At 47.0% G+C, this 15,401-nt stretch overlaps 1 protein-coding gene across 4 annotated transcripts in view; it reads left to right on the top strand.

The window, feature by feature from the left end:
- The window catches only part of Cdc45 (cell division cycle 45), a 31,526-nt gene extending 16,459 nt beyond the window's left edge, over nucleotides 1–15,067 (top strand). For 3 of the 4 annotated variants that reach the window (NM_009862.2, NM_001161623.2, NM_001358206.1), the window contains 9 exons: nucleotides 288–419; nucleotides 654–752; nucleotides 2,175–2,336; nucleotides 8,446–8,584; nucleotides 8,662–8,745; nucleotides 10,323–10,441; nucleotides 10,632–10,708; nucleotides 13,552–13,618; nucleotides 14,941–15,067. In NM_009862.2, the coding sequence (NP_033992.2) occupies nucleotides 288–419; nucleotides 654–752; nucleotides 2,175–2,336; nucleotides 8,446–8,584; nucleotides 8,662–8,745; nucleotides 10,323–10,441; nucleotides 10,632–10,708; nucleotides 13,552–13,616 (877 nt within the window). In that variant the 3' untranslated portion in view covers nucleotides 13,617–13,618; nucleotides 14,941–15,067. Of the gene's footprint in view, nucleotides 1–287; nucleotides 420–653; nucleotides 753–2,174; nucleotides 2,337–8,445; nucleotides 8,585–8,661; nucleotides 8,746–10,322; nucleotides 10,442–10,631; nucleotides 10,709–13,551; nucleotides 13,888–14,940 lie in introns of those variants that run through there. The other variant, XM_006521744.3, reaches the window with a different exon arrangement.
- Nucleotides 15,068–15,401: the final 334 nt, after the last annotated feature.

Below are 15,401 nucleotides of genomic sequence, written 5' to 3'. Positions count from 1 at the left end.
CTGATCCTGGAGGAGAGGCCTGAGATAGGACCATAGACTCAGGGGGATATATGCATGTTGGTCTGTTAGAGGGAGAAAATGGTTTAACTTCAGCTGCTCCCTGCATGAGTCAGAGCTCTGAGGTCTACTGGCCCCAGGCAGGCTCCAACAAAAGAGAGTCCCACAAATAGGGATGTCCACTAATAATTCTGGGTGGATCCATACCAACCCAGGGTTGTAGGCCACTGTCAGCTCCAGGTAGGTAGAAGGCAGTGGGCACCACATGTATTCCTTGACCTTGGACCTAGCCTCTGCCTGGTACTGTATCAGCACTGGTCCCTCCATGAAAGCCTGTACAACACCAGCTACACAGCAGCCAGGTTTAAGCTCTGGTCTGTGCATGGGCAGAAACGACTCCAGGAGTTCCTTGCAGACATGGGGTAAGTAACTGCCTTGCCTGTAGCCCCCTACCCTGTCTTCACCCTGCTGGCACAAAGCAGCCCCACTCTGATGTGACTTACTTGGGTGTAAAGTACAATCCCTCCTCCATGTCCTAGCACATGGTCTGCGTGCACCTGTCAAGACACCCCTGGTGGGCATGCACAGGGACCCCACAGCAGGCCTCTTCCCTGCTGTCAGTGTCTTGTCTCATTCATACAGCTTGCTCCCTCCAGGCTTCCCCTGAAGCAAGTCAAGCAGAAATTTCAGTCCATGGACGTTTCCTTGAAGGGGAATCTGCGAGAAATGATTGAAGAATCTGCAAATAAATTTGGGTAAATGCTTTTCTAGATTATGTTTTTGTTTTTGTTTTCCTTTTCCTTTTTTCCCAGATAGGGTTTCTGTGTAACCCGGCCATCCTGGAGCCTCAGTCTAGCCCAGGCTGGCCTCTGCTGGGAATGAAAGGTGTCATCCACCATGCCCAGCATGGACTACACTTCTTAGAAAAAGAGCTTCCCTTTAACCATCCATCTGCACTGATGCAAGAGTAAGAGCTGGCCCCAAAGATGTGCAGTCCACTGGGACTGAGTCAAACCTAACCGAATGAAATGTTGGGTTTTCTTTGGATTACAGTTGTGCTTTCTTGCTGGGCAGTAATGGCACATGCCTTTAATCCCAGCCTGTGAAGCAAAGGCACAAGAATCTTTGTGAGTTCAAGGCCAGCCTGGGCTACAGAGTGAGTTCTAGGACACAGGGGAAACCCTGTCTCGAAAAACCAGAAAAAAAATGCACTTTCTTGGGCTGGAAATATGGCTCAGCAGTTAAGAGCACTGACTGCTCTTCTAGAGGATCCAGGTTCAATCCACATGGCAGCTCACAACTGTCTGTGGCTCCAGTTCCAGGGGCTCTGACTCTCACACAAATGTACACACAGGCAAAGCCCCAATGCACATAAAATAAGAATTAATTAATTAATTTAAAAAGAAAAGTGCATACTGCCCTTCCAGAGGACAGACACCCTCCCACCCCCAGCTCCATGTCTACTGGCCCATAATTGCTTGTAACTCCATCTCCAGAGTATCCTATACCCTTTTCTGGCCTCCTTGGACATATGTACACATAGACACATGCATTCACACAGTAAGTTCATGAAAATAGTAAAACGACCCTTGCGTTTAGGGTTTTGTTTTGGTTTTTTTGGGTTTTTTTTGAGAAAGGATCCTGGCTATAGTAGAATTCACTATATAGACCTTGTAGACCAGGCCTTGAACTCACAGAAAGTCTGCCTGCCTCTGCTTCCTGAATACTGGGATTAAAGGTATGTGCCACCACATCTGGCATGTTTAGGGTCTTTAAATTCTGGTACTATGATGTAGACAGATAGACTAGAATCAGAAATAAGGCACAGGGGCCAGAGGCAGGCATACTCTTTCCTACCAGGTCTTCAGGTGCCACTGAAGCCCAGTACCTGCCTACTCCTACCTGGCAGGCTGACATTAGAGCATAAATGAGAATTTTGCGCTACCCTAGGCCTGGTGGCTATGTAGTGTTCATTGCTGAAGCAGCCTAGGTCAGGGCAGTTGGCTTCAGGGCCTGCATGTGTGGGTGTTTGGCCTCCCTCATCCTCTAAGCGATGGTCACAGAGAGCATTCTTGAGGACCAGTGAGTAACTTAGGGTATCTTTTAGTCTGGTCTGGTCATACGAGCTGTGTAAAGTTGAGATTGATAGATAAGCACATCGCTTCCTCCCTGGACAGGATGAAGGACATGCGTGTACAGACTTTCAGCATTCAGTTTGGGTTCAAGCATAAATTCCTGGCCAGTGATGTCGTCTTTGCCACCATGTCTCTAATGGAGAGTCCTGAGAAGGATGGCTCAGGGACAGACCACTTCATCCAGGCTCTCGATAGCCTCTCCAGGTAATGGGTATGATCTGGGTAGCCATTCTGTGACCTCAGCCTTACCCTGCATAGAGACCAATCACAAAGATGCTTAAGAGTGTCTGTCATATGGGAACTACAAGGTTGGAATCCCTACCACTGAGCAAGCTGTTCCTAAACTGCTAGCCCTGCTCCAGTTATTATTATTATTATTATTATTATTATTATTATTATTATTATTATTTATTATTATTATTATTATTGAGATAGGCCCCTGTAGCTCAGGATGGCCTCACATGCCTTCGATACATAGCCCTGTCCGGCCTCAAATTCATGCTCCTTTTTCCCGAGCCTCCCAAGTGCTGGGACTGGTGATGTATGTGTGCCACCATCCTCAGTGCCCTGGAGTCCTTTTCATTCCCTTTGTGACTGTCCTTTTCTCCCTCTGCCTTCTCAATCTCTTAAGACATTGTCATTCACTCTTGGTTTTCTTCCAGTTCTTCATTTCTCAATTCCTTTATCTCAAAATCTCCTTTTGTTTTTTGATCATGAAGTCGGACATTCCCAGTTGTGATGTTTTGGAGTTGTGGCTTTCTGGTATATTTGTATGTCAAAGGTGATCTCCTCATAGTCCTGGTTAGCCTTGAACTAGCTATGTTGATAGACCAGGTTGGCCTCAAAGTCACAGACATTCACTTGTTTCAGCCTCCAAAGTTCTGGGATTAAAGGCATGTGCAACTATGTCCAGCTTCTCATTTGTCTGTTTTTGATGATTTGGTGGAGACCAGACTATAATATTTATATAAATATTTTTAATTTAATTACGTAGGTTTTACAGAAAGGCTAATTCAGATTACTAACTCTGTAGATCTCAGTAGAACTTCTTTTTCTGTTGATTTTTACTCAAGGTCAAAAAATATAGGACCCTGCTTTCTGGGTTTCCTCAGTTCTGTCTGTCTGTCTGTCTGTCTGTCTGCCCTCCCTCCCTTCCTTCCTCCCTCATAAATATTTAGTTTTAAGATATAGTTCTTGGCTGGTCAGTGGTGGTGCACATCTTTAATCCCAGCACTCAGGAGGCAGAGGCAGGTGGATCTCTGAGTTTGAGGCCAGCCTGGTCTACAGAGGGAGTTTCAGGACAGCCAGTGCTACACAGAGAAACCTTGTCTTGAAAAACCAAAAGACAGACAGACAGACAGACAGACAGACAGACAGACAGACAGACAGGATGCAGCCATAAGTTGTGGCTCCTCCCTGTAACTCAAGAGGTAGAAGCAGGAGGCTCAAAAGTTGAAAAATAACCAGTTTGGGCAGTATAGTGAAAATAGAAGACACATATAGTGTACCCCCAAAGAAGAGCATGCCCTACACTCAGCACTGTGCAGTCTTAAAGTTCCTTCATTTCCTAGAAGAAGCTCTATACCTCTTAGCCATCACCTTTCAGCTCTCCTAGCACTGAAAACTGCCTCGGCAGACTGCCCTTGTTAGCATCTGTATGAGTAATGCTCAAGGTTCCTTGCATCTGGCTTCTGTAGCTTAGTGTAGTGGTTTATGCTTGTATAAGGACTTCTCTTTATCATAGATCATGATCCATTGGATGAATATTCCACACTCTATGTACCATTTTGTAAGCTAATAGACATGGGTTCTACCTTCTGACCATCTTTCTCAGTCAGATACAAGCTTTTGTGTAGTTGTGTTTTCACTTCTTGTGCTGGAGTGGAATTGTGGGGTCACGTGTGTTCTCAATGTCACCTCCTGGGGAACAACCAGGCAGTTTCCATGGTGGCAGCTCCAGGTCCCACCAGCAGTGTTTGAAGGCTCAGTTTTTCCATGTCTTTACCAGCATGTGTGGTCTGTGTGTGAAAGTATGTAGTGGTAGCTTGTGCTTTTGGTTTGTATCTCACTGTGGCTAACGATGTGTAGTGTTTTTCCATGTGCTGACTGGCCATTTGTGCAGCTGTTTGATGAGCTGTCTATTCAGATCCCCACTTGTAAGTTAGGTATTAATTTTGATGGTGTCCACATTATCCAATTTTCCTTTTGCTTCTTGTGCCTTGGGTGTTCTTAAGAAACCATTGCTAAACCCAAATGACAAAGACTTCACTTTGCTTATTTCTGCTAAGCATAGTTTTTGCTCTTATACTGGATGTATGACTCTTTGGACATCAATTTTTGTTGTTAGTACAAGAAGGTATACAACTTTATTCTTTGTAAAATTTATTCCTACATTTATTTGTGTGCAGAGGTCACAGGACAACATGAAAGTTCTTTCCTGCCACCACACGGGTCCCAGGCTTGAACTCAGTAAGCGTTCCACTGACCTCCGACTTCACTCGCTTTTACATGGCCACGCACTTCTCCTTGAGACATTTACTAAATTCTTTTTCTCCTGCCATTGAACTATTAAAATCAGTTGGTCATAAGCATAAAGATGCACTCTACCCTGCCAGCTCTCTTCCATCCAGCTAAAGGTTTCGAGCCTTATGCCAGGACCACACTGTGTGTTTTGATTGCTGTGGCTTTATAGCATATTTGAACTAGGAAATGTGACTCTTCGAATTTTCTCTTCTAGGATTATTCTGCTCTTCTAGATAACTTGAATTTAATCTTGGGATCAGCAGTTCACCAGGCCCTGAAGAGATCCATTTCTGTTTTCAGTCGGTAGATTACTCTGTTTTGGGAGCACATGGAGCCCAGGCTAGCCTTGAATTTGATGCATAGCCAAGGATGACCTTGGATTTCTAGTCCTCCTGACTCTGCCTCCCAGGCACTGGGATTACAGGCATACACTACTTCACTTGGCTGAGTATTGCCTTATTAACTTTAAAAGCATATAAACTTTATACTTATTCTGTTAAAATTTTAAAATACTATGTGTGTATGTACACAGACACGTACGTGATGGGGTAGGTGTGTGTTGAGATCAGCAGACACTGCTGTGGATCTGATCTCTTCCCCCTAGATGTGATTCTGGGATGAACTCCGGGCGCCGGCTGGTGCAGCACCCCTCACCAGCCCCTTCTTTTGTTAGCTTTTACATAACTGTTTAGGTGAGTTCTCAAACTCAGTTTTGGTGTTCTCATAGCTGCTACAAGGAAATGCAAGCAATCTTTGTGTCTATCATGTGTCCTTTCCCACAGCCTTGCTGAACTCATTGCTCTAGCAGTTTTCTGTGGATTCCCTAAGCTTTTAGATGTATGAGATCCCAGAGTCTCTGGATGGCACCGGTTATGCTTCCTTCCCAGTCTGGATACCCTGTAGTGAATTTCCTTGCTTGCTGTGCCAGTCTGTCCTCCAGGACAGCAGTGTGGTCCCAGTGCATGCTGTCTGTCTGCCTGCCTGCCTCTGCCTTTCCTCTTGTTTGCTGTGAAGGGTTAAACTCTGGGGTCTGGCACATGTCCCCTTCTTCCCTTTTCCTACAGTTCCCTCCAGCTCTCTTGCCTCGCTGTCAGCAGTTCTCAGTGAGGGGCAATGTAAACAGGAGCTCTGGATGACTCCTGCCGCTCCACTGCCCTGGCTCCACACTCCTTACCAGGTTCCCCTGAACTGTAACATGGGTCCATGGAGTTCACTTTGTCCCCTTACACTCACCTGCTGTTGAGTAGTAGGGCAAAGCTCCCTCGGTCTTGGCATCCAACTTTCAATTGCCCTGCCTATCATTGATCCCCAGCACCCACAGTGATGCAGGCAATATGACGGACTGGTGTCTCCTTGCAAGTTAGAACATAATGTGTTTGCTTCTGTAATCTATGTACTCTGTCCTCTTGTTGTGTGGTTTAGTGGTCATTTGTTTTTGTCTTATAAATCTTTCAAAATTGTGTTTTGTGTATGAGTGTTTTGCCTGCAGGTCTTTGTGCGCAGCACATGCATGCCTGGTGCCTGAGAAGGTCAGAAGAGATTGTCAGCTTCCTGGAACTGAGTTATGGACAGCCATGAGCTACCATGTGAATGCTGGGAGTCAAACTCAGGTTCCCTGAAAGGACAGACAGCATTCCTAACCAGTGAGCCAGCTCTTGAGTTGGAAGATGTGGTTTAGTTGCTTCCTCTTTCAGATCTGTTTCCTGCCGATTTTCTCCCCAGTTCTTTCAACAAGTACATTTATGTGTGTGCATGTTTGTGTACGTGGGCAGCCAGAGGCCAGTGTTGGATGTCTTCTTTATTTAAGTTCTCTACCTTAGTTTTTGAGACAGGGTCACTCACTGAACCTTGAGTTCATCAATTCAGCCAGCTGGCCGGCCACCCAAGCCACAGGACCTGCTGTCTCTGCTTCCTCAGTGCGCGGGTTATAGGCATGTGCCCACTCTACCTGGTTTTACATGGGTGCTAGGGATGGAATTTAAGTCTTTGCACTTGTGTGGCAAGCACTCTGAGTGAGCCCCCACGTGTCGCCTCTTGGTCTGGCCCTGCAGCTGCTGAGGCCCGCTGTCACCACTGCTGTCACCACAGATGTGTCTTCCTAGAGCACAGTTCTCAGAAAACCTTGAGAGAAGGGAGCTCATACAGTGAGCATCCTGCATCCCTCTGTGCCTTTTTCTGCCCTTGAATGATCTGTGGTTTCGCTCCTAGAGTTCAGGCTGAAGGCAGTTCCCTGTTGGCTGTAGGTTCCATTGTGCCCTGTCCTCCAGCAGCCAACACTGCTAATAAAAAGTGGGAGGCCTTTCAATTCTTGGTTATTCTTGTTTTTAATTTTTTTAAATGTATTTATGTCCGTTTTTCAGGCTGCTATCAAGGTTTATGATCCTCCTGCCTCAGCCTCCCGAGTGCCAAGACTGTTGCATGTGCCATCACACCTGGGTTTGATTGTTGTTTGTGTGGAAATGTCTCCCTCTGTCCACTAACAGACAGAGGCTTTCAGATCTGCTCTAGCTTGTCTCCTCCATTGTACTGAGTCTGAAGTCCAGTCGCTTCAGTTCATGGCCCCAGGCTCTGCGGCTCACGGTTGCTTTTTGTACAGTTTCATTAGCCCTCCCGACGGCAGTGCTTCCTTATCTTACGTTGCTGTCTTCCTAAGCTTTGCATTTTCCGTGGATTTGTTCTGTGGAGCTTGTGGTAGCTTTTCTTGATTTCTGTCCTCTGGCATTTGAGTAAATGATTTATTTCTTTCCAAAGTTTTCATTTCTGTCAACACTTCTGGTTTCTGACCTTTTTTTCCTAGTGTCCTATTCTTGTTATAGGAATGTTAATGGTTGCCCAAATCTCTCAGAGCATAATGGAGTCATTTTAAGTTTCATTTGATCTCTAACCATCTGTTTTTATTGGGATCTTCCCCCACCCCCACCCCACCCTCACCCCTCTTCAAGCCATAAGTGGTTCTCAGATAATCTGGTGTTTTGTGTTTAGGAAGCCATGGAATCCTGACTGAGCCCTGGATGTCTGGGTCCAGCTTGCTGGGCACAGATGCTTTGCTTGCAGGCCAGCCTTACTTTCCTAGAGTCTTCATTTAAAATATTCAGAGAGAGTTGGGGGCTGGTGAGATGGCTCAGTGGGTAAGAGCACCCGACTGCTCTTCCAAAGGTCCAGAGTTCAAATCCCAGCAACCACATGGTGGCTCACAACCATCTGTAACGAGATCTGACGCCCTCTTCTGGTGTGTCTGAAGACAGCTACAGTGTACTTACATGTAATAAATAAATCTAAAAATAAATAAATAAATAAAATGGGACAATGTATATGTTAGGCTTTAAAAAAATATATATATATATTCAGAGAGGCATATTCTCTTATCCTTTGAGTGGATGTGGGAAGTCTTTATATTTCCCCCATCCATTGCCTAAGGTACCCTGTTGGAACCCTCCAAGTACCTTCTTGGGTCCTCCTTATGTGATCTCTAGATTCCTGTTTTGTAGCCCAGACTAGCCTCAAATTCACAATTTTCCTGAATGCGGGGATTACAAGTATGTCTCATCATACCCATGTATCTTCTGTCTTTTGATCCTAGAGTCTTTTGACTCTCTTGCTCCATCGCTGTGTTACACTTTTTTAAATTGTTCCTTCCTTTCATGTGAAGAGGAACTCATGGGGGAGAGAAGATACATTTTTACTCCTAAACTCCTTCTTGAACCAGGAATCAAGCAGTCTGTTTGGCCTTGGCATTTTAGCAAGAGTACCCAACAAGCATCACATAAGCCCTGTGTCTGCCCTGTTTCAGGAGTAACCTGGACAAGCTATACCTTGGTCTAGAGCTCGCCAAGAAGCACCTCCAAGCCACACAACAGACCATCGCCAGCTGTCTCTGTACCAACCTCGTCACTTCCCAGGGCCCTTTTCTCTACTGCTCACTCATGGAGGTTAGACTTCCTTACCCGGGCAGTGCCAAGCCACACCCCCTAGTAGCCCCTTCTGATCAGCTGTCTTCCCCTTCCAGGGCACTCCAGATGTCACCCTGTTTTCCAAGCCAGCATCCTTGAGTCTGCTCAGCAGACATCTGCTCAAGTCCTTTGTGTACTCGGTGAGCACTTGGATGGAGTGCGGATGAGGTGGTAACGGCATGGGTACAAGAGGACAGGCGTCATGCTAAGCGCGTGTCAGGGGTGGCCTAGGGTTGCCCACACTGTTGAGCAGCTATGAGGCTGGGTATGCTCCGTATTTGGGGCCATATTTTACCTCACCTCACCTCTAGGAGCCTTCCAGTTTCCTACAAGCTCTAGAATTAGCACTCACTAGTTATGTCGCTCGGATAAGTAGGAGGGGCCCTGGAAAGCTGTGGGGCTGGGGCTTAGGGTCATCTGTGACAAATCAAGAAAAGATGGAGTTAACAAAGGTTTGGATAATGTCTCTGTAGGTTTGTGGCCCTAATAATATCTTTTTTTAGAACACAGTCTAACTCAGTTGGTATTTAGACAGGCCCTAACCCAGCTACTAGAGGACTTCTCTCAGGCATGGATGCAGAAAGGATAGTTGGTGATTTCAGGATGAGGTTTATGAAGAGAATCAGGAAGTTGAAATTTATTCAGGTTTCATCAGTAAAACAATGATGTTAATATTCTGAAGATAATTAATGCTGTCTCCATGGGCTCTGCCTCCTCAGACAGCCAGTCTTTGATCACAGCTATCTCAGGAAGATTGGCTATATAGCTCAGTACTGGAACCTTGACTAATATGTGTGAGGCCCTGGCAGTATATCTGATCCCCAGCACCAAAAAGAATTCCTTTGAGAAACCTGCAAGAAACAAAACATGCAAGTGAAGTGATGTGTCAGCATTGCGTTGGGTAATATAAGTGCTCTAGAGATGATTCAGTGTAGAAGAGGGTATGCAATTATATATAAAACTATATATAAAATTTACACAAGTGATAGTGTCTTCATGAGAAACATGACACTCTTAGATTTGGGTGTCCACAGGGGTCCTGGAACCAATCCCCTGCCACCTGCTAGGAATGATTAAAATGTCAAAAGATGAACCAGACCAAACTAGAACTTTGCAATTCTGTTGGCTTCATTCAGATCTCAGCCTCACGCATCAGTTGTGAGAAGGAATATCTGACCTCTGCACCTCTCTTTCCTTATCTGTAGAAGACAGCCACTTCACAGGTCTAGTCAGTTATCAGACATTGACTTAACACCCACCAAGTGCCCATTTCACATGCTGGGTTACACCTCAGGCCTGTGTAAACCAGGACTGTTAGTTGGTCACTTCAATGGTAGTGTGAGGGGGACCTCAGCCCCTCTGTCCTAACTGTGCAGGAGGTCCCCATGAGACATGAGTGCATGAATGAGTTTCAAACAGAGGCACACACTGGGAGGAAGGAGAACAGACAGGAGTGTTGGGAGTTGTTCCTAGAGACCTGGAGGTGGTGATTGGAGAAAAGCAAGGCTGGGGTACAAAGAGGGTTGAGCCAGTAGATAATTGGATGCTGAGAGCCAAAATATCAAGTTGGAATTTTAGCATACCCTCTAGTGACTGCATCCCTGCAGGCTTTAGGGGTGGCCTAATGCTATCAGAGTTTCTAGGTGCTGAGCAGTGTGCTCCACCCTGCAAGCTGAGAATGACTGTGCTGTGACCAAGAGTGCTCCTGTCTCCATAGACAAAGAATCGACGATGCAAGCTGCTGCCCCTGGTGATGGCTGCCCCGCTGAGCGTGGAACAGGGCACAGTGACCGTGGTGGGCATCCCCCCAGAGACTGATAGCTCGGATAGAAAGAAGTGAGCAGCTTCTACGTGTCCTGGGACAACAAGGCTGAAGGCCCTGGTGTGTCAGCACATTGGCCACCAACTCTGCAGAGCCTAAGTGGCTTTTGCCCTTCACTGTCTGTGTCACTGGGGCCAGGTTGGGAAGGGTCAGTTGTCTGTTGTCTGTGGTCTGTCTCACAGTGTATCTGTTCTGTGCCTTTAGCTTTTTTGGTCGGGCTTTTGAGAAGGCAGCAGAAAGCACCAGCTCTCGGACTCTACACAATTACTTTGACCTCTCAGGTGAGTGTCTCTGCCCAGTGACCACATTTCTGCCTTCACACCTTCCAGGCCAGCATTGGCCCTGGAGGGAGGCAAGCTGGTGATGGAGGTATCCAGCCAGCAATCCACCTTGCCCTTCCAAAACAGCCCTCGGCAAAGCTGCCTTTATAATTCTCACAACTCTTGCTGGGAAGGCACAGGCCTACATGCAGCCTCACTACCCTGCTCTAAAGTCAGTTCCCACCCTGAGGGGCTGACTGTGGTAACTCCAGAGGCCAAGCCAGTCTCCATCATGTACAAAAGGAAACAACACAGCCTGTGGCTGGCAAAGCTGGCACCATGAAGGACCTTACCTGGGGCTCCAGCACTCTACCCTGCAAGACAGTTTTTGCAACTGTTGGGTGAGTCAGAGAGTGGAAAGGCGTAGTCCGGTGACCACCAGAGAGAGCAGCACACAACTTGGTTCATGCTTGAGCAGATTTACCTTCTTTTTTTTTTTTTTTTTTTTTTTTTTGAGACACAGGCTATATAGCCCAAGCTAGCCTTGTTCTTATCATTTTCCTGCCTATGCTTCTCAAGTGCAGAGATTATAAGCTTGGGGCTACCAAACTGGTCTGTCTTTTTTTGTTGGTTTACTTGGCTGGCTTTAATGTCTTGGTTTTTGTTGGAGGGTTTGGGGGAAGGCTGTTATTGTTTTTGTTTGTTTGTTTTTATTTTGTGAAGTCTCTCTATAGCTCTGGCTGTCCTTGTCTTATTTTTGAGATGGGATCTCACTGTGTAGATGAGGCTGGCTAGAGTGCACCAAGGTGGAAACTGCCTCTGCCTGCCAAGTGCTCGGGTTAGAGGGCTGCACCACAACACCTGGCCCGTCTTGTTCTTGCTCACATCTCTTTTTTTTTTTTTTTTTGCTTCATTTATTTTACTTTATGTGTATGAATGTTGTGCCTGCATGTATGTCTGTACACCATGAGCATGCCTGTTGGAACTCCTGGAAATGGGATTATAGATGGTTGTGAGCCACTGTTTAAGTGCTGGGAATTGAGCCTGGACCATCCTCTACAAGAGTAACAAGTGCTTTTAACTGCTGGGCCAACTCTCCAGCCCCTCGCTGACACATTTTACAGTAAAACAGGCTTGACTTGACAATGCACTGCTGTCAGTGGCTCCCTAGGCTGCAGAGTGCAATAGCCTGGTGACTTCCACGGGCTAATTCCTCTCAGTGCCGTGTCTGGCACTGGAAGTCAAGGTGTCAGTATGACTGGCAGCCTCTGTCCTTAGCTACATAGTTTCTTCTTTCTGAAACTCCTCTATGTATGTCTCTGCCCTGATCTCTTCTTACAAGGCCCCTAATATTGTGGGTAGGACACACCCTCAGCACCTTATTTTGACCTGTTTGAAACTCCTGACTCAAGGTGTCAGATACTGGAGTTGGGGTTTCAACAAAGGAACTTGGGGAACACAGCTCTCTGTTTCTTCTGCTTCTGCTTCTTCTTCTTCTTCTTCTTCTCCTTCTCCTTCTCCTTCTCCTTCTCCTTCTCCTTCTCCTCCTCCTCCTCCTCCTCCTCCTCCTCCTCCTCCTCCTCCTTCTCCTTCTCCTTATTTTTTTTCGCCTGAAGGGGGGGGTTATTATATATAAATACATAGTAGTTGTCTTCAGATGCGCCAGAAGAGGGCATCAGATCTCACTACAGGTGGTTGGAAGCCACCATGTGGTTGCTGGGATTTGAACTCAGGACCTTTGGAAGAGCAGTCAGTGCTCTTAAACTCTGAGCCATCTCTCCAGCCCCTCTCTGTTTCTTTTTAGTTTTGTTTGTTTTTGTTTTGTTGTTGTGGTGGTTGGTTGTGGATAGGTTGGTTTTGTTTGTTTTATTTTGAGACAAGGTCTGTAATGTAGCTTTGTGTATCCTAGAACTTACTCTAGAACAAACGAGGCTGTCTTCAAACTTACAAAGATCTGGTTGCCTCTGCCTCCTGAGTGCTGACACCACTATGCCCAGCTACCTCGGTGTTTTATCTGCATCTCTCAGAAAGGGAATTTCTTACATTACCATGCTCTGATACCCCAACACTGATTTGTCTGTGTTCAAGTTGCCTGCAGTGTCTCAGGCAGGCTTCTTTGGGCCAGGCAGCTGTAGCTATGGCATTGTGGGGTTGGTCCACCATGAACAGCAGCTCCTGATTCCTGCCTGTGATGTGAGTGGGTTGGCCACAACACACCTTTGTTGCACAGGGAGGGTGTAGGCTAGAAGCTCCCTGGATTCCTCTGAGGGTTGAGAACTGGAGGTAGCAAGTGTGGAAGTATGGTCAGTATCAGCCTGGTGGGCAAGGCTTTGTACTCTAGGGAGCTAGCCAGCAGCACAGAGCACCCCACTCATAGCAAGCAAGCCCTCTTCAGCGTCTGACTTTGCTTTATCATACCTGCCTAAACCTGTCTGCCCTTCAAAACACAAGTATTTTGTGTTGGGTCCTCTCCAGAAGACACTGAAGTACACCACAGAGCAGGGCTGATGTGGCCTGCACCACTATGGGGACAGGCATTAATGCCGGTCCCTGTCCAGGTCTGTATCAGGGTTGTCACCTGCTTGGTGTTCCCTATGCTGCCAGCCATCGTTTACCCCTGCATGCTCTGGAGTCCTCGCAGGATAAGGCTCTGGACTCTCCACAGTGGAGCCGACAGATCTAAAACAAGAGTACAGTGGGAAAGAGATGAAACCCAACACTGCAGAACCTTCCAGGCCTGCCAGGAGCCCGCAGTGTGGAATGCCAGGAGAGTTGTCAGCCTGAGGGAGGAGGGGGAGGCCACGTACCATGCCTTGTTTCTCACTCCTCCCTGCTCATGGGATGTTTTCCTTTCATTACTTCAGTAATTGAGCTGAAGGCTGAGGACCGGAGCAAGTTCCTGGACGCTCTTGTGTCACTGCTGTCCTGAGGGTAAGCATGGGCGGGCCGGGTCCGAGGGCCCAACTCCTGCTCTTGTATCTCTCAACAGAGGCGTTTACTTGTGTTTCCCATCAGAACACGGTCTTGAGATTTTTCCCAGGAATGTCTGACCTAAGAATGCCAGCAAGGCCACAATGGAGCACTTTTGAGAAAGCTTAATTAATTAATTAATTTCATTAAGCACCTTTGACACCACCACCACCCTCCCCAAAATGACCTCAGATTTTCTCTCTCATGCCCACACCATCGGCTGAGCATCATGTGTGACATACAGGTTATCTAGTACCAGCCCCAGAGGTCACTCAGTCTCTTACAGCCACAGTCACAAGCCCCAGGCTGGGGCCCACAGAAGTGGCACTCTGGGCTTTTCTGCACTCAGGCTTTAATAAGAAAGCAAGCTGTTGGTTCCGCATGGGCTCTCAGCCCACTGTGGCTCAACACCTCCCTAATGAAGCCCTCACTATTCTCCCACACAATCCTACTTTCCCACATTGGAAAGTGGAAGTAGTTTTCTCCTATGCTTGTGTGACCATCTCAGCCTCCGTTTGGCCGAGCAGACTTTCCAAGCCTCTGATATAAGGAGCTTTCAGGCTGAGGCTGCTCAATCCATGTTAAACCCAACCTATAGGGGAACAGAATGGCCTCATGTGGCTCAGGAACTTCATTCCGTCAAGATAGCATGAGCACTAGGGGCCATATTAAGGAAAGTGTCTAGACTGGACCTGGAAATCCTTGGTCAGACTTGCAGGTAGTCAGCAGTGACTTGGGCCAGGTAAGTTTAACTTTAAATTAGTCTAACTCCAAAAAAAAGGAGCCCACGAGTGTCAAGTGTGTACTGAGCTTGTGGGGAGCAATACGGGGCCAGGGCTGACTGGAGGCAGATCTCTCCTGCACTGCCAATAGCACTGCTATGTGTGTCTGGCTACCGAGCAGGGGTGTAACTGGGAGGGGAAGGAGAAGATGTTGTTACATGATGGGGGAAGCAAGAGACTGCCTGGCAGGGGAAGGAAGGGGCCCTTGTATACAAACCATGAAGCTGCCCGGGCAGGACAAGTGGCCAGCCAGGGTCTACCAGGTGAAAGGGTCTGGGTACTTTTCATGCAGATAGACAGTCAGACTCAGTAGGGAGTGTGGAAGGACAGTGAGTACCTCAATAGATATGGGGTGACCTTTACTCCAAACTCACCCTCACCCTCACTGTTGAAGCTGCTCAGAAGCAGCAGCCCATCACGCCATGGGACCGCCCACTCTAGTTTGATGAAATGGAGAGAAAGGATGAATTGTAGGAAACCTTTTTTTTTTTTTCCTTCCAGAATTCAACTTCTCCAGAAGTGACCTCCTTTTCCTTATTTATATTTCCTGGCCACTATTCAGTTGTAAGATAACATTTGAAATGTGAGACTATATGGTTTTTAATAAAATGTTTGATGTTTTATCCCCTCTGGGTCTGTGATCTTATTGGACCTTAGAAGTACTCTGAGCCTTCTTGGGATCCAGGGAAACCTTGTTCCTGTGTCCTCTGCTACATAGGAGGCATAGAGGCTTCTCTGTTCAACCCTAGGACACGGTCTCCCCACCTGCTCTCCTGGCCTCCTGGTGGCAATGGGCAGAGGCTGGGCCCTTCAGTACTAAGTATCTTCACAACCAGCACCTGTGATGGCCACTGCCCAGCACTGCCAAGGACCTGACTCTGCCTGCCTGACTCTAGCAGTATCACCATCTTGGCCATCCTTCTATCATGGCCTTGAACTTGCCATAAAGGACATCTTCAAGT

This window comes from Mus musculus, chromosome 16, assembly GCF_000001635.26.
Source record: "Mus musculus strain C57BL/6J chromosome 16, GRCm38.p6 C57BL/6J".
In the NCBI taxonomy this organism is placed as follows: domain Eukaryota; kingdom Metazoa; phylum Chordata; class Mammalia; order Rodentia; family Muridae; genus Mus; species Mus musculus.
The sequence above is the reverse complement of the archived record's forward strand: the minus strand, read 5'-3'. Positions and strand labels throughout refer to the sequence as shown.